Consider the following 18,105-nt stretch of genomic DNA (forward strand, 5'->3'; position numbering starts at 1 on the left):
TTCTGATATCGCTCTGATGTCCAAACATTAAGTGTATTCATTGTCTCAATTTTAAATATCCCTTAATTAAGAATATATTAACTTGTTCCTTTATTCTGATTTTTATTTGAGTGAGATTTTTTCAGCTATGTCAGTAATAAAAACTAAACAGAGAAATCAGTAGGATGTTAATGCAGCCCTTTGTCACTCAGAAACGAAACTGCAATCTCGTATATTACATTTACGCAACAGCAAGTGTCACTTGAACGAGAAATTATAATATTATATAATAACATTTAATAAATAAATCCTTGAAAATATTTTTTATTTCTGGCTGATGCCCGGCCCCGCAAAATGTTTTTTCTTTCGCCGGTTCTGCGGCTGTGAAAAGGTTGGGGAACACTGCTTTAGCCGAGCTGGAGCGCCCTCAAAGTTTTAGTGGTAATCAATTATTAACCAGGACACACGTGTGTTTTTTATAGTTTTCTTCAGGCAACCTTTAGTGCTTAATATTTATTGTCTGTTCCCCAGGCGGGGCATTCAACCTATCTCGGATGCCCTTGAAGTTTTAGAGTTAGATCCATGACGATATCGAGAATATTCATAAAGGCACGCTTGTCGAAAAGATGAAATATCAACTACATAATAAACCTACTAACAGTATTGTTAACTATCGGGGTCAAAAGCAATGAGGACGGGGTTTCGACTGTGCTATAAATACCCATGATAAAAAACCTAGTTGCAATTTCCTAAATCCTTTTACGTTAGGCCGTCGCCAGATTTTACGAAGCCTCCACCTTAGTGCAGCTTTTACTGCACTGTGATTATTAAGAGTTGGGCGTTCTTTAAATAAGAAAATGGTACATGAAAATAATTGCTATCATATACTTTTAATTTATTTTTAGAAGTTTTTGTATTTACATTATATACTATTTGACAGGAGAAAAAAGATATTTTTTATCCTGACACCGTTCCTATATTGCTTTATAATAAACACATAGAATATTTAAAACACGTCTCATGTTCGAGTTATGGTAACAGTTATGATTTTAAATCTACAGAATCAATAAGAATGGTAGGCTTTTCCTCTTTATATTTCTATTTTAACTTACCTGCATATATATGCTTCTACTTGGCTGACTTTTTACACTGTTATCATGTACCCTATTCCCACCTTTTCATATTATCAAGATATTCCTTTGGTTTTAAACTTAATACTGGTTAACTAGAAGCTAACTTATAAACTTATTATTATATTGTCCCGTATATATTATATGAGAAATATTTATTTAAACTTGACCCCAATTTAAAGAGGTTTGGGCATGTAGACGTATATAATTTTGTTCACTTAAATTTAGGTCCAACATTAATTAAGTTTATTATAAAGGTAAGTATAGCTTAAACGGTTTAAAATGAAAAAAATTATAAGTTTTAATGTTTAAATTCTAGTTAACACTAGTCACTTCCAGTATTAATCATATTATTTCACTAAAGAGCGGCATTTACTGGTGCCTTACAGCTCTTGATATAACCCACTCTTTAAAAGAATTTCTCCAGAAGCCAGCGAATAACTGTAAGACTATGTGCGAAGAGCGTATATAAAGAAAACTTTTTTTTTAAGAGTTAAAAAAACTAATTCTTCTATCGAACTAATAATATTTACCTTAGCGGACTCTATTTCAGAAGAGGAAAGAATTGTGAATTTCTTACTCCAATGCTACAATCCTGATGGAGGCTTCGGCGCTGCTGTTGGCCATGACTCCCATATGCTGTATACACTAAGTGCTGTCCAAGTAACTAGGAGTTTTATGTGATCCTCTTTTGTGTAACATTTAAAGAAACTTTTTTTGTGTAAATAGATTTTGGTTCTTCTTCGAAAACTTGACCTTGTCGATAAACATAAAATTGCCCGCTTTATAAGTACTCTACAGCAGGTAGATGGCTCATTTGCCGGTGATAATAAATACAGTGAAATCGACTCCAGGTCCTTAACTGATCGTTAATAGATCATAAAAAACATATAGAGGCGAGTGGGGGATCCAAAAAGCTTTGGGATTGGCAGGAAACCCCTTAGCTAACTTGTCACGCCCTCACTTCCACCCCCAACATCACTGTTTTTATTTGTAGTTGCCCTGCTTTAAAAATTTGTTGGAAACTCACTTAGAACATACCTTTTTCTGTACCTATATATCATCGGGTTTCATTGATAAATACAAGATTTTAGTAGGTGGCATAAAAGAGTCGTAGTTATTAAAAATATATAATTTTATAACAAAACCCCGCTTACAGATTTTCTTTTTGCGCAATTGCTTGTTTGTACTTACTGTCACTCTTGGACGCCTTTGACCTCCAAAAACATCCTAGCTCGCCCTTTGGAATTGATACAAATAAAGCAGTTGATTTTGTGCTAAAATGTCAAAACTTTGACGGCGGTTTTGGTATATCTACACCCATTTACTTTAAGTCGCTGATATTTAGCGACTTTATGAACTAAGGTACAGTCCCTGGGAGCGAAAGTCATGCGGGCCAGGTCTATTGCTGCATCGGAGTCCTGACCATCACGAGAGCCCTGCATAAGATAGATACTGACTTGTTGGCGTGGTGGCTCTGTGAGCGTCAGCTCCCTTCAGGTCGTCTCGGTCTCTCCTCTTTTTCTGTAGACAGCCCAACATGTTAACGTTTTTGGCAGGGGGCCTAAACGGGAGACCTGAAAAACTACCCGATGTGTGGTAGCTCACTATTTTTATATATTCTTGTATAAAAGTCAGCAGTATATACCTCTATAAAAATAAAACAGCTATTGTTGGTGGGTACTCTCTTCATTAAAAATGCTTGGCAGACTACACTGGATTAATAAGGAAGCTCTTATATTCTACATACGCGCATGTCAGGTAGTTTGTTAGGTGTACAAGTAAATATTAGACGATATTCGCACGGGTGTTGTGGTAGGACCCGGAAACCGGGGGCATCTCGGACAGACCTGGAGACTGCTGCGATCCATTCCACACTTTGTTCGGCTTAGCAGGTTAAACTTTTTTTACATTAACAATAAATGCGCCCTATCGTTGTATTTCATGGCAGGTCTGCAACTTCTCGGCGCCGCGAGCGAGTTACAGGAGATCAACGCTGTGTTTTGCTTGCCTCAATATGTAGTAGATGCTATCGAAGAAGACTGCTGTCTCGACCAACTGAGGGCTCACAGAGACAAAAACGCTAAATAAGATGGATGTAAAAATAACTTTTAGTAAACCTTTATTTAAGCTTCTACACCTTTTTATCATAATTAATTTGTTTACTGCATGCTGGAAGTAAGAGCTTCCAGCTCTTTTTCTTCTTCCGTCATTTCCATTCCCGTTCCGGGCGCTTTTGTAGGGACCTTGGGTAGTGAAGAGGATGGTAATTCTGTTAGCAGTTTTTGGTCAAGTTCTTCTTGTTCAAGAGTGTCTAATTCGTCAAGGAGTTCATCTTCGTCGTACTGTTGCCCTAAACCTTTAAAGAAAAAATTAAATATAAAGTTTTACAGTACAAAAATTGAAGTTAAATAAGAGTGCCTTGAGAGAGAGCTTCACCAACTTCATTGACTATGTCCATCTGCTCTTGAATGTCTTCCATAGTGTCGTCAACTTCATTAAGTGTCCTGGGAAAATAACCAAAATTGCTAAATAAAAATATATTTACTGTAATTGTTTATAATAAACTAACATGCCCTGAGTTATCGTTTTCATGGTTCTAGAGCCTTGCTGCATCGCTTTTAAGGCCTCAAGGTTTACATTTGCCCCCTCGATGGCCATAAGTTGGGATTCTAAAGTCATCTATATATATGTAATTAGCTATGATATTTAAGACAATAGCTAGTGTGTGGTTAATAATGACAACGCAAAAAAGAGAGTATAGGGGACAATAAATTACTTGTGCCCCTAAAAGTCGCTCTATTTGTTGTTCATATTGCTTCTTCCTCTTTAAAGCCATTATAGCAGCTGAAGAGTGAAAAGAGCTGGAAGTTGGTTGCAAGTCATATTGCAAAATATAAAATTCAAAAAAAGAGGGGAAAAAAAATAAAAACCTTTTTTATTTTTGGTGGCATTCTTTTTGGCTACTTCTTTTTCCATTTCAACCTTTTTTTCTAAATAACATTGCCTTTTTTGCAGGGTTTCCATACTCTCCCGAATCTTTAAAAATGATGATATAACTTGTAAAAGTAAATGGCATAGGAGAGTTAACATGAGACAGTAATAACTGAGCTCAAATTTTTTTTAGGAATTTAAACCTTACTAATGCTTTCGGTGGCTAGAGGCGCCTTTTTCTTTCGGGAGAACAAAAACATATTCAATTTTAATTGCTTATTCTAATAAAATATTATGCAAGTATCAAGCGCCCTTCCTCCGAGCGCTAGTGGGTATATGAGGTTACCACTGCTCCTGTTAGGAATGAAGTCGGGAAAAAACAAATAGTGTTGGGGTCTCCTTACCCTTGACCCTAAAGTGTTGCGTGGACTACTCATTTAATATTGAGTGATATTATTTTACAACATTGACTTTTATAAAATGAAGAGCTTATACTTTAAAAGCAAAGGAGTTAAGCAAGTTGTGCCTCATATAAAGAAAATCTTTTTTCCCAATAAGAAAGATTCTGTTAAAAGAAGTCCGTAAGAGTATTAGGCCATAAAATATTTAAAACAATATGTTTGTTTATGACTCACATAAAAGGAAGCGCTACCAATATATTACTATTTATATATATAATATAATCGTTTGCATATTTTTTTGCTTCCTAGACTTAATAAAATCTTTTTATAATTCAAATTATTTTAAAACTAGGCTATGTAACTTCCTCTTGTACTTTATGATTAATATTGTTATTTCTTTTTTAAACGTAAAGGCGAAGGAATGAAAATTCCACTAGGACCGTTAGAAGAAAAATATAGGGCATCTAAGGGCATCTGCATCACTTTGCTTCCTGAACGCTTTTCCAGAAAACCTATATCTGAAAGTGAAGCTCTGGTTATACAGGTCCAGCAATTTAAAGACTTATCGAGTTAATGTCCCGTCTTTTACTATTAATAATTTATATTTTCATACATTTTTCTATAGCAAGGAGGCGAATGAAAGGGTTGACCAAAGTCTCTACTAAAAATTGTTAAAAAAATTGTAAATTTTAGGGAGGTGTGCCTTCAAGTAAGCAAGTCAATAAACTTTCGATAAACAAAATCGATTTTTTTACACTAAGTTTTTATTTTAAAGATTTTATTTATAAAAATATTTATTATTTCTTCAAGAAACAGAAATAATTTTGTTCTAAGCTTATACATTAACAAATAATAAGTTTTAAAAATTTCGCGCTTTTCTTTTGCTTTAAAGTTTTATAGTAGTTGCAGTTAAAATAATTCTTAGAAGCGCAATGAAAAGGAAATTAAATTGGAGCTACTTCAGTTGTAAAAAAAGAGTTAGAAGTTTATATAAGGTTCTGTTTTATAGAGTCCTTATGCTGCAAGTCTGGCCCGTTCAAGAGGAAAAAGTTAATAAGGATAATTATTTTTTATAATTTTTAAAAGGTTGATTAAAAAGTTTTAGCCATATGATCGTTCAGTGGTAGCGCCAGCCGTACAGAAAACAATTTTAACCGTTTAGAAAGTTACGCTTAGCAACTTTTAAGTTTTCTTGCGTTATTTAATAATTCCTTGCACTTTTCCACAATTTCAAAGTCCTATATATGTATGTTTTAGCAGCGATAAGTAAAGAAATAGTAAATTTTCAATACATATATAAAATATATGTTTATAGACAAAACAACAAGCATCCATTCGTGATTTAAAGCCTGAGTAATGGTGAATCGCGATTTCGGATCCACACGAAGCAACTTTTGTATTAGGTCGAAAACTAAAATTAAAATCAACTTTTCACCGAGACAGTCAAACAGAGGGCAGAAAGTAACCCTTGGGGGACAAACCCTCCCAGTCCTCTTCGTTGTAGTAGAGATGACCCGTCAAAACCTGCTCTTCTCTGATTTGCGGATCCTCTGAAAGATTGTGAATGAGCGGTGCTTCCACAGGGCGGTAGAAAAAAAACCACAGAAGGGAGGGTATCCCACAAGACAAATGTAAAGAATAACTCCAAGACTCCAGCAATCAACTACGTTTGTGTACTGCTCGGAGCGCGCTCCTCGGAAGATAACTTCCGGAGCTGAAGGAAATTAATATGGCGGAAATATTTAGTTAAAAATAAGGCAGCAAAAAAAGGACAAATTACCGACATAGCCTGGAGTGCCGCACAAAGTCTTCATATAAGAAGTTTCTCCTACAATTTTAGCCAGCTGGTTATAGAATTTTTTTTTTTCTTCTCTTCGTATATTTAGATATATATAAACCCCAAAATCGGTGATCTTATAAAGAAAGTCGCCCGAACTAGTTTTCTCCAGCAAAATATTTTCAGGCTTTAAGTCACGGTGGGTGATACCTAGCCGATGTAAATGCTGCGGTTTTACATAAATGTTTCATAATAATAAAAAGCTGGTGTAGACGAGTTAGTACATCCACTGCGGTTAGCATCTGATAAAAAAAGAAAAGCGACTCGCGCTCTGAGAGTTTTCCTTGATTAATTATGTGGTCGAAAAGAGAACCGTCGAGGGCACTGGAGAAGAGAAAAGAAGTCCCTCCTCAACAAGAGAGGCGCCAGGAAAGAGTCATACAGCTCCAGAAAGATGTAGTACGCGCTTTTCGTTTCAAAAAAGTCGTAAAATTGAATAATGCACGGCTAGAATAGTTTATAAGTACAGATCTCTTCGCTTGAGGTCAAAACGGTACGTGATCAATAGTCCTCAAAATGTCAGCTTCTCGCCGGAAGCAACGCTCGGCCTTCTCAATATTAAGATCGTTCACGGGAGCTTTATCGGTCTGAAATCAAGTGTACATATAAAAGTAAGCAGCCTAAGTATCGGTAATAAAACAAAAATTTATGAACTTAAAAAATATAAAAAAGGCTTAATAACTTTCAAGTCGTAGGATAAAGCAAATACCAAAGGAAACAGCTTCCTCTTACTTATACACTTCGCAGCAACCTTAAGCCCCGTGCAAAGATTAACGGCCAACCTAACCTCCGCAAAACTCCCACTGATTCCGCGAAACAGTCAAAAGACATTAAACCATTTTATGTAAACTAACGTCCCAAGAATGGTTGGGGTAATCTCATACGGGAAAAGTGTGCTGGGCGGCTGTATTTTTAACAAAGCAACAAAAACTTAAGTGCAGTATATATAACAGGCCGAGAAGGACCTCACTCACAGTGTGCTTTGCAGTTATAAGACTACGAAATTGATAAATTCGTTCTACTAAAAAAATATTAAAAGATTAAAAAAAAGAAAAATAAACTATGGCGCTTTGTTTACCTTCCCCCTTCTCAAACAACAAACCTATTTATAAAAATTATTGATAACTAGGTATAAAAAACTTTTTTAATTTTTTAAATTAACCTATTACAGTGTTATCTGCTAAAAACCGAGTTTCTTTAACAACTTTCTCACCGTTTAAAAGAGTCCCGTTCGTACTAGATAAGAATAGGTAAAATTGAAGACAATAAATCTGAAATTGCCAACCTAGTGTCTTCCAGAATAACTAAAGGTGCATGCCCGTCTTTGTCTAGTGTCATCTTGAAAAATTATTTAAAGGAAATCAATAAATATAATAATAACCGGAACAAATAAAGACAACTTTGGCTATCGTAAAATGTTTGCTGCTTACGGTAGCTCCGTTTATATTTACATCACAAGCTAGATGTCTGCCAAAGACGTATTTCTCTTTGACTAACGCTTTAAATATGGTTAGCGAAAGGAAGGTTAAGTAAAAATAAGTTAATAATACTAAGATCCTTTACTCCGGGGTGCAAAGATTCTAACTTACCCCATGCTCTATTAGTATTATTTTCTACCGGAAGAGAAGTAAGTAACGGATCAGCTTCTAAAGTTGGTTCCAAATGATCTGTCATTTAGAACTGTGGTGTAATGATTACAGTTTTTAAAACCACTATTTATAAAACTTAGTATAAAAAAAAAGTTGAGGCTAAAACTTTTAGGTTTTTGTTAACAACGCTAATGCAAAGGCAAAACTTATTCTAACATCCCATAATAAAGGCGTATAGCCGACAAAAAGAACACACTTCGCTCTAGCAGACCCACGATTTTTCAGTTTTACAAGTGGCATGCATAGTTTAACACTACCTAGGCTTTTTGTTTTAACTACCAAACTGTCATTGGCATTAACCTGGAACATTTTTGTTAATATTGGTATTTTTAAAGAGCAAACGACTCTTCCATATTCTTAGATTAAGTTTAAGGAAATGGATCTATGCCCATCGTTTGTTCATCAAGTATCTTTCCTTAAACTTTCGCAAAAATTGATCTCAGAAAATATTAATTTTTTTAAGTATAAGTTCATTTCGTTAGGTGTTTAAGCAAGTTATTGGTTAGCATTAGATACCGAGTAGAACCAGCAAATTATCCTGCTATAAAATTAAACTTAAAGTGACTAACCATATGCTCAAAAATTATCCAAGTTATAAAAATGCTGATTAAATTCATAAAATTGATGTAGTCTCTGTAACCCAGCCTTTTTAAACCGCCATTAATGCGAAGTATTTCATATATTTAACTGCTTAGTGTGTTTTATAGGTTGACCCATTAAGGTAAGTGATATATTTATAATAAATATGGATTAAATAGTATGTTAAAGTAGCTAAAGAGATCTTTATTTTTCAGTCAAAACTAAATTTAAAGTAATACAATAATTTCTATTTTAATAATTCATTGATAATAAATATACAAGTCTAACTTAAAATCTTTTTTTAAGTTAGTTATTTTAAACTGTGTATTACCTTTTAATATATGTTAAGTGATTTATAATTCCCTCTTTACAAAAAAGTAAAAAATATATTAAAAATGCACTCTGTTCACGGAAGCCATTAAGTGTACTATTAAGAATATCAAAGTGCACAATGCTGCCGAAAAAAAGCACTACGCTTAGAGATTAACTTCTAAATCGATAACTTCCACGTGTGAGGGTGCTGAAGTATGTGCTAGTTTACTATTAAATTTGGATATCCGATACGAAATTAAAAGTTTAATTTACAGCCAAACAAGCTAATAGATAGATAACTTGGTTACATTAATTAATCTGCACTATAGATATAAGGTTAACTGAATATTAACGTGACACGAAACAATTTACTTTGGTTTATGTCCTCAAATTAAAGTAAACCTAGTGCATATAATAAACTAACAAGAAAAAAAAATTTTTTTTTTTTTTGAATTTATAGAAATAATAACATTACACATAAGTCACAAAACCTTTACTGCTTAGTCTATCTGGGCTGGTCGCGCTCATTCTCATCTATATACTAGGTAATGGTTCTATTTCCTAACAGTACTACTACTACATATTCTATAGCAGCAAGTACTATTAGTCAGCGATCAGTCGAATGAACTAGGAACTACGCTAAGAACACAGCTCAAACTTACATTTAATCAGGCGCCGGCTAAAGGTCTAGCAAGTACCGTAGTAGTTCACTTGAGCATACCTTGTATCACGATGCCTTCGCACGCAGTTAGTGATAAGAAATCAGAGTATATGCAGAGATTAGCTGATTCCATTGAAATATACTGTCAAGTATAAGAAGATTTCCACAACTTTTTCATTGACTTTTTTTCCTTCGAATTGAAAGATGGGTGGTTTTTTTAACAGCATGTACTTTGAGCCTCACTTTAAAGAGAGGGATTTATTAGATACTACTTAGTCATTTAAAAGGTTTAGTGCGCGGTAATATTATTTATGGTTTACGTGGCGTCGCTTTTAGTTAGTTTAAATTTAATAGAAATAACTTTACTAACGCCAATTGTTCCTAGGGTGCAAGTGCAAAATCAATTTAATAAACTTGTTTCCTCTCTCTTATTTTATTAACATTTTAGTTAGAAGCGCTACGGCATAACTTTGACTATGCGCAGGGGAAGCTAGAGTTAAGAGTATTAAGAAAAACAAAGTCGCGAGGACTTTTCTATGAAAGATAAGACAGTCTACTTATCGGGTCCACTCCGTCTGTACCGACTGGGCTTTTAAATATTTTTCTAGCTTTTGGGTAGTACATGTTTTTTCCGCTTATATTAGTATCTCAACTGATCGTACTTGAACGCCTCAGTCAATAATTTTTTAGTTTGTTAACTTATGCAAGTAGAGATTCTTGTGCGCGACCTTTCAAAAAAGTATCTATAGGTACCAGTTAACAGTCTCTAGGTGCTATTGATGCATAAAGCAATACCAGTATACACAACATTTAAGGGCACAATTTAAAACACAAATAGGAAAACAAAAAATAAACATAAAAAACATTGTATAGTACGTTATGTATAAACTACAAAACACATACATAAGCACAAAAATATAAACACAAACACAACACTAACCTTAAATTTTCACAGAAAAAATGATCCGTAATTAGTCCAATCAGAAACCTGAGAAACAAAAAATATACGAAAAAAGAAGTTAATATTTCAACACATGAAAAATTTAATTGACCTACCTTATTTATGGATACAAAAATAAACAAAGTAAAAGTTATCTAGTTCAATTAATTTTATTCACATGTATGGAAGCATATTTCGACCTTTTGTAAAGCTATAAATGCAGACCGAAACTGGTCAATAAAAGCATCCTTGATTTAATATGCGTCTTTATATACATTTTTACGCAAATTTTGATACACTCTATGCATAGGAGAAGGTATAAACTGAATATGAAGGAGGATCGATAATGATTTGGTCCTGTATAACATCTAAGGGAGTCAGTTATTTGGTAACAATGAGCGGGACCATTACCGCAAGCACGTATTTAGAAATTAAGAATAACCTCTAAAAACATGCTATTGGTATGACCTTGGTCTTGATGAAATGGTTTTTCAGCAAGGTTATGCCCCGTCACACTACACCATCGGTTGATCAAGGCTTTGTTCTAGCCTCCGCAAGTTTCTGATTTCAATGCTATTGAGCATGCATGGAGGATCCTGAAGAGGAAATTGGGGTCATACGAATCAGCTCTTGCTAACTTGGACGACCTTTTGGGCACGTGCGCAATCAGAAGAGAAAACATAAAAACAAACATTTTAATCAATTATCTGGTAGCTTTTCCATTTAACAAAGCACAAGCATAAACACAAACCTTTTGAATTTCGACAATAATGGAAACCAAATTTTACAAAAGTTTTATTGAATTTCGGATAAGCCATTGGCTGAAAATTTCAGAATGATTGCCTCAGGTTTCTCGAAATTATCCGGAAATACTATAAATATAGAGCGCGGGGCCGCCGTTCTAAAAGGATTTTGCTACGGCTAACAATGTTTACCTCGGTTTTCTGTTCAGATTTTATTTCAAACCCCAGTCTGCCGCAGAGTATACAGGCATGATTCGGCTAAGGAGGGCTATACTAATTATTAAAACCTCGATTATTAAATTAAATTTTTTCTACTAGCATATATCTCTCAACTTTAAGCTTATCTTTACGAATATTAAACTAATCTGACCATTTTTTTAACAAGTTGTAGCTAGAACATAGAAGCTAACTGTGTATAAGTTTTAAAATCTGTGTTATTGAAAAGTTATTTTATAGCAAATCAATTATGGAAAACATGGAAACAACTTTGAGCTTAGTGTACAAGTATTGCCGCCACCATTGCTAGTATTATTATTTGTTTTTATTACTACCGTTTTCTTGACACTATTATTACTATTACCACTTCTTTTATTGTTAATACTATCATTTCTGTTGTTGCTATTAATTGTATTTTAAATATAACTGCTATATATGTGTACTATTACCCTTAGGACATTCAATTTTTACTATTAATTCAACTCGTATAGCATCTTTTTAGTAACCTTTATAGCGTTCTCATTTTTCTAAGGGTATACTTCTTAATAACTTATAAATAGAATTTTTCGAATAATGGAAGAAAAAAAAGTAGTTAAGACAATTTTTGTAAAAGAAAGCGGAGTAGCGAAAACTACATTAGTAGTGTCTCTAAAGGATGCACACATGAAAAAACGGAAAATATATAATTTAACCATTTTATTTTAGAAAAATAATTGTTCCGCTCAAGTTTTTTTCACAAACGCATCAACTTATTATAGCGGCCATGAATAAAAAAATATTTGCTAACCCTACATTTAACTTTGTGTATAACTTTTATTTGGAAAGATCCCTTTTTTACTCTCTAATATGGTCGCACGCAACTTTTTGCAACGCAAGTTAAGCCACCAGTCTTAAGAAAGTATATCGCTTTTTAATGGAAGTTACTTTATATTCTTGTTTGCAGACGTATTATACACGTATGTTAGTTATCAAATTATAAAAATATATTGAATATGTTAAAATTAATAAAAATGTATGTTGCATACTTATTACTTTATTGAAAAAATATTTTATATTATAAGAAGCTTTAGCCCTCCATAAAGTCACTAGGTAAAATTAATGTTTCATATATTGGTGTAGCTCAGAGGTAATTCAAAGTGAAAATCGCTTTCTTTTGAAATTTCATAGGCAAGCTGAACCAAATCTCTTTTATTAAAATTATCTCTATAAGAGTAGCGCTTACGTAAGCTTTTTTTTAGCGTCTCCGACTGATTAGAAGGATAAAACAAAATATAAACGACTATATTGATAAACTCCTCGTACTCAGCCTCTGAAACTGTTTTATGGTCTTCATCAAATAATTTGGGGGCGAGGCTCGAAAGTAAGTCAACACTCGTATAAGTTTCCATAGAAATTTCTTTATCCAAGTAACTCACGTCTTTTAGTATAGATTCACTTTTTTTAATTAACTTAGAGATATGTTTTGAAGATTCCTCATAATTTGTAATAGAGTTCTCTAGAAGTTTTATTTTGTCTAAGAATGCATGCAGGGTGTGGTTTAAATTAATGTTTTCTTCTGTATATTTTTGCAACTTGACGTGTAATAAACTAATGTTGTGTTGTATATTATAACCATCATAAGCTTTTTGTAATCGAGAAACTAAGTTAAGCAAGTCTTCGTTTTGCGACTCGAAAGTGGAGATTATCTCCTGGTAATCTTCAAGTTGTTTGGTGTAATTTTTTATGTGCTCTTCAAAGAAAGCTACGGATTCTTCAATATTTAATTTCAGTGGCCTTAACTTTTGAAGTTTATAGTAAGAAAAAGAGCCCCACCCAGTAAACCCAAATATCAATAAGAGACAAGATGGCCATACGTAACGTAATAAAGGCATAGAACCGCTAACTAGAGAATTTAGAATTGTTTTTCTGCCAAGGTCAAAATTTTAAGGGCAACCTACCCCATGGGTTTTAAATCTGTTTACGTATAGCCTGAGAAGGAAATGGGCTAGTATATGTATAAGAAGCTCTAATGGGTACCGGTAATTAGATGCCTGCCTCAAGTGAAAAATAAATTTCATTAACACTTTAGTGAACTATCAGCGGTTCACGCTTTGTAGATAATCTTTTAATAACTATTAACTTTTTGCACTTAGCATTACAACTGCAGCAACTTGAAAGTCAATTCATTGCTTTCTACGAATTGTAAGTCTATGTAACAAACTCCATAGTTTTCAAGCCCGAGAAAGTTTTACGCTATTTACGTGCTCTAAGCATATTATATTTTATATCCTACACTTAAGCTTGACAGTTGGTGCTCCATTTGCCTTAAAAACTGTGTGCCTTATGAACATTGCTTAAATAAAGGCTATAAAGTTTGCATAGTTAATAAAATTGATGTAAAGTAGCTTTCTATACGATAATTTTCCGTTGTTTTTGTAGAGAAAAAAAATTATTTCTATATTAATTTGTATAAGTTTATGTCTCTGAGTAACTATCTTGATCGGCAACTCCTCTTTAGTGGGAAATATATGCCAAATCCTCCTTCTTATGCTCTTTCACGATTCAAGGGCTATCCGGTTTGTTAAACTTTTCCAGCTTTTTTTTTGGCCTTTTAAAAGCTTAGTCAATTTAAAAAGCGACCTTTCAAGGTGCCGTCTGAGGTACAGGAGCATTAACAAATATACTGGACGCTTCTTAGAATACAACTTTGGAAAAATCATTAAGGCTTGGTCTTTTAAAATCAAATAAATCTGTAGCACAATCTAGGTTAACTTTAATTTCCGGAAGTAAATAAAAATAGCATCACGAACACTGTTAACATTGGTGCTGTTGGTAAAATAGTGCCAAGTAGTACTAAGGTGAAGTAGTTATCATACCAACACTTAAAAATAATGACTAAATAATTAGTGTAAAAAAATTATTTAACCTCACTAAACTAACTGTTCACAACGTGCGTTCTATAGTGCATAAAGACTGCTTGCAGTCATTTCCAATTATGCACTATCTAATTAGGAAATAGGTTCTATAGGAAAAATCTATAAATACATTTATTTCAACAAAAGAACGTTTTCAGTGGAAAAAAAATAAAAAACATGTCAGAATTTTAATTTTTTAACATTTTTAGGTACATTAATTAGTATCTATAAGCAATTTAACTACTTTTGTATAGGAATAGTAAACACGAAATGAACGTCACTAGAACATTACTTTTGTGCTTTCAGCATAACAGAGCAAATGCTTTAGCTGTCCTATTAGTTTTGTAATTTGAATTGTTTTATAAACCGTGGACTTTAAGTAAATTTTTTTTAAAAAATAAAACTAACCTATTTCCTACCTAATTTTCGATTCCAAAAAAATTAATACATCTAATATAAATAAATGAGCGATCATGTCATCGCTCTTAGCTTTTAAATTGGGTGATAATTTAACTTAGACTCGTGGCAAATGTCTAGAAAGTGATCCACCGAGAGCACGCTGTTAAAGTAATGACCTGTTTTAATTAGAGCTTTTTGATAGTTTACCATTATTTGGAATGAACTGTAGTAACTAAACTCAGCACTATACTCCAGAATTATGGGCCATCTGAGTGAAAGCAAAGAGAAAAAACCGCTTAAAGCGACCAAAGGCGCAACAGTGACCTACGTATTTAGGGATGTAAATAGTATAATATACATCCACTACCTTGAAAATGAAAAAACCAAGAATAATGAATATTATATAGAACAATTAGTTCGATTAAAAAAGAAAATGGCAAAGACGACCCATGTAGAGAGGAGAAAGTTCTTTTTCTATTAGACAATGCACTGCGCCACAAGTCGATGGATACTCTACATTGGGCGCATGAACTGAAGTTCAATTTGATTCCGCGCCCACCGTACTCTCCAAAACTGGCAGCAGCAACTATTTTTCCTTTTCGCAGACTTCAAAAAAGGCTATATAGGAAAAGAGATTTAGGTAAAACGAAGAAGTTTCATTGTAGAAATAGAGACCTACTTATGAAGGCAAAAAAGCCAAGCGTTCAATGAAAAAAGGTGTAGAAATGTAGGGAAAGAGTTGAACTGATTGTATCACACTTAAAGGGACCTATGTTAAAATGTAAGATTGAATTTTAAAAATAAAAAAAAAATTTTTTTAATTAATGGGTTCCGAGACGTTTTCAAGTGAGATTTCTCGCTCTCTGCTCGCAGTCGTTAGTTTCTGTTTTAATTTCGCTTGTGAACCCAATCTACAGGGCTGGATTGTTCGTACCGTTCCTGATTGGATTTTTACAGATCTAGCTACAGAGCTAAAACGTAAAAAAGATGATGTTCATCTAAGTACGATCATAATAATTAGTGGTCTGATATTGGTTTTTGGTTATTACCTATTAATATAGGGAAGCAATAGATTAAAGCTTTATTAAACGATTCATTTTAATCTGCACTTTTCATACCTTAGATAGTAGTCATTTATATAATTTAGTTAAAAACAGTCAAGCCATTTAATTTTTTCTAAAATGTTATAGTCTCAGGTTCACTAAACTAAGGCACGTTAATAAAATATGTCGAGGCAATCGTAACTTAAAATTTCTTGTCTTTTTTTTTTAAATTATAGAGGGCACCGAGAGCTACTGAGAATTTAAGATAATATATTAATCGCATGGATCTCAGTCTTTATCTTTAAGGCGTGAATTTTCCATAGCAGAAAAGATAGGAAGAATGATAGTTGGTTGACAGTTCCACGAGACGATTAATGGATGTTAAGTAAACTATTTTTTTTTATAAAACCTTAATTTGTGTTATGAATTTTTAAGATCATTTCGTTAGAAGCTTTAGAGCCCCAAGCTCATAGCACAGTCAAAAAAGGTGAGAACTAGCTACAGAACTTGAATTTGTGGTGGAAATATATCGCTGGCATAGGTTTTCTTTCCTACTCCCAAATTTCATATAGCCTTTTAAGTTTCTACACCCGGTCTTTATGTCGCTTGATAATATTAACTAATGCTTAACCATATATTCCCTTATTTTAAAATATTTATTATAATGCTACAGCCTTAAAGGTTTGTAAAAATTATTTCTTTTTTGATTACTTTATTAGAGTTCCACAAGTTTTAAAAAGTAATAATGGAGGAAACACACCAGGGTTATATATATTGCACTTGTCTCTCCAATTCTCCGAAGCCTTCTCCAACGAACCTCATACTTTACTAGAGACTAGTTACTTCAGTTTCTATATCCATTCATATAGCGAAACTTAACTACTATAAATAAGTATTAATTAATTTCTCTATTAATTACTAATAAGTAGATAGTTGCCTTATATTTTTCGAAAAAAACAAAAAAAGCTTTAAAATGAGATTATTTATATAAATTTTGGAATATAAGTTATCCTCCCTGCTTTATCGTTGTATTTGCTGATTGTTTAACTTTCTTTTTCTTGGATGAAAAAAATATTAGTTGCAAAACTTGTACAATTATCACTAGTTACCACCGCCATCATGACTTTCATTGTATTTATTTTAGCATACTTTAATTCGTGTTTTATATAATTAGCCTATTTATTTCAAGATCCTTAGAGTTAACACAGCGTTCAGTTTCATAATTTGCTTCCACCTGCAAAAACTTTTACTTTTATGCTTTAATAAGGGCAAAAATTCTTTGTGTTTGGAACCTATAAAAAGTGCACCACATCACCGCCTTCGCTTTTAAGTTGGGACACTTGACGCTCTGTTTGTTATATACCAATGAATGCCACGAGAGCCATGCCGCTTATGTCACTAATGTCTTTTAGCTGTTCCACTGAAATTTTTAAGTAATTCTTAAGGTATTCTAGAGTATATGCTGAACTCCACATATATTGTCTCCTTTACTAGCAAAATAAATATCAGATAAAAGTTTACAGCGTTATATAATATATACATAATTAATAATTAATGAAATAGAAAAATATATAATTTATTTTTGCTCTCGGGGTGATTCATGCCCTTTAAAGCTCTGTATTCGTTTCACACTTATTTACTAACCAATTTTTTAAACTATTTTTAGACTTCTTCACCCGTTTAAGTGATCCAATAAGTTTAAATAATATTAATAAACCGATTGTTTAGTTCTTCATCTATTTTTAGTTTTAGAATAGTATTAAAAATATCCTTAGGTTACAAGCGTTCATCGTGCCAAATTGTAATGTTTTTTCATCTCATTAGAAGAAATGTTTCTTCTTGAGCAATACAAACCCTGCTGGTCCTACTACGGTATTTCGCGCAACTGTGCATTTCACAAAAACCTCGGGGTCCAGTTGAACATATTTAACACGAACTCCTAGCATATCATCTGGGAAAAAATTGAAGGGTTTCCACTTGTTTGTAAGAGAATTACATTAAAATAATAAAGCATCTATAAGTGTATAGCAACTTACCCTTGTGTGCAATAGAACCCTTGACTTGAGACACACATTGCGCTTCCTGCAGAAAAATGGATAGAGTGTGTAAATGCGCTAGTGGTATAAAGTAATTATTCATCGTCGTTAACTACTGGCCATAAAAACACCAAGATTTTTTTACTTGGAATCCAGGATTTTAGTTTCATTAATTGTGTGCAGTTCGTTTAAAATATTTTCTCTTAGCTTAAAAACTGTCTAACATATTTGTGAACTAGATTTAAGGTTCCCTGTGAAATATCATGTTTCAAGTTTCTTTCTAGCGCTACTATCTTACAATCTGTCTTTCAAATAACCTTATCCTTTTTAATTCATATTTTCTTTTTTGAAA

At 33.2% G+C, this 18,105-nt stretch overlaps 3 protein-coding genes and 1 long non-coding RNA gene across 11 annotated transcripts; 2 read left to right on the plus strand and 2 right to left on the minus strand.

Moving 5' to 3' along the window:
* Nucleotides 1-761: 761 nt before the first annotated feature.
* Nucleotides 762-3,319, plus strand: LOC135145628 (geranylgeranyl transferase type-2 subunit beta-like). Of its 4 annotated transcripts, none has more exons than XM_064077744.1 (12): nt 762-839; nt 920-1,054; nt 1,474-1,552; nt 1,648-1,772; nt 1,839-1,963; nt 2,269-2,417; nt 2,475-2,618; nt 2,669-2,708; nt 2,777-2,870; nt 2,929-3,004; nt 3,061-3,223; nt 3,293-3,319. In XM_064077744.1, the coding sequence occupies exons 1-11, from the start codon at nt 837-839 to the stop codon at nt 3,198-3,200; spliced, it is 1,110 nt and encodes a 369-aa protein (XP_063933814.1). In that variant the 5' UTR covers nt 762-836; the 3' UTR covers nt 3,201-3,223; nt 3,293-3,319. The 4 variants fall into 4 exon arrangements, with proteins under 4 accessions (XP_063933814.1, XP_063933817.1, XP_063933818.1 ...); XM_064077747.1 differs by having other exon boundaries at nt 2,475-2,609; XM_064077748.1 differs by having other exon boundaries at nt 2,344-2,417.
* On the minus strand, nt 3,228-4,338 carry LOC135145629 (charged multivesicular body protein 4c-like). 2 transcript variants are annotated; one of them, XM_064077750.1, is made up of 6 exons: nt 4,247-4,338; nt 4,043-4,148; nt 3,889-3,956; nt 3,682-3,791; nt 3,531-3,616; nt 3,228-3,468 (listed from the first exon to the last, which is right to left on the minus strand). In XM_064077750.1, the coding sequence occupies exons 1-6, from the start codon at nt 4,301-4,303 to the stop codon at nt 3,272-3,274; spliced, it is 624 nt and encodes a 207-aa protein (XP_063933820.1). In that variant the 5' UTR covers nt 4,304-4,338; the 3' UTR covers nt 3,228-3,271. The 2 variants fall into 2 exon arrangements, with proteins under 2 accessions (XP_063933820.1, XP_063933819.1); XM_064077749.1 differs by having other exon boundaries at nt 4,043-4,168; nt 4,252-4,331.
* A 209-nt stretch (nt 4,339-4,547) lies between these two features.
* On the plus strand, nt 4,548-5,159 carry LOC135145631 (uncharacterized). The gene is made up of 3 exons (XR_010283517.1): nt 4,548-4,620; nt 4,858-4,988; nt 5,070-5,159. It is a non-coding gene; the product is annotated as an uncharacterized LOC135145631 (long non-coding RNA).
* A 225-nt stretch (nt 5,160-5,384) lies between these two features.
* Nucleotides 5,385-8,119, minus strand: LOC135145646 (myosin light chain kinase A-like). 4 transcript variants are annotated; one of them, XM_064077771.1, is made up of 17 exons: nt 7,832-8,119; nt 7,712-7,779; nt 7,567-7,619; nt 7,444-7,517; nt 7,360-7,383; nt 7,256-7,302; nt 7,136-7,185; nt 6,991-7,084; nt 6,779-6,868; nt 6,664-6,728; nt 6,506-6,605; nt 6,343-6,447; nt 6,225-6,288; nt 6,045-6,158; nt 5,911-5,994; nt 5,770-5,855; nt 5,385-5,682 (listed from the first exon to the last, which is right to left on the minus strand). In XM_064077771.1, the coding sequence occupies exons 1-17, from the start codon at nt 7,953-7,955 to the stop codon at nt 5,617-5,619; spliced, it is 1,308 nt and encodes a 435-aa protein (XP_063933841.1). In that variant the 5' UTR covers nt 7,956-8,119; the 3' UTR covers nt 5,385-5,616. The 4 variants fall into 4 exon arrangements, with proteins under 4 accessions (XP_063933841.1, XP_063933840.1, XP_063933839.1 ...); XM_064077770.1 differs by having other exon boundaries at nt 7,256-7,299; nt 7,682-7,779; XM_064077769.1 differs by having other exon boundaries at nt 7,682-7,779.
* Between the last annotated feature and the right edge of the window lie 9,986 nt (nt 8,120-18,105).

The sequence above is a fragment of the Zophobas morio genome, unplaced genomic scaffold (genome assembly GCF_036711695.1).
Source record: "Zophobas morio isolate AGI-343-1 ecotype UQ-CSIRO unplaced genomic scaffold, CSIRO_AGI_Zmor_V1 ptg000167l, whole genome shotgun sequence".
Taxonomy (NCBI): Eukaryota; Metazoa; Arthropoda; class Insecta; order Coleoptera; family Tenebrionidae; genus Zophobas; species Zophobas morio.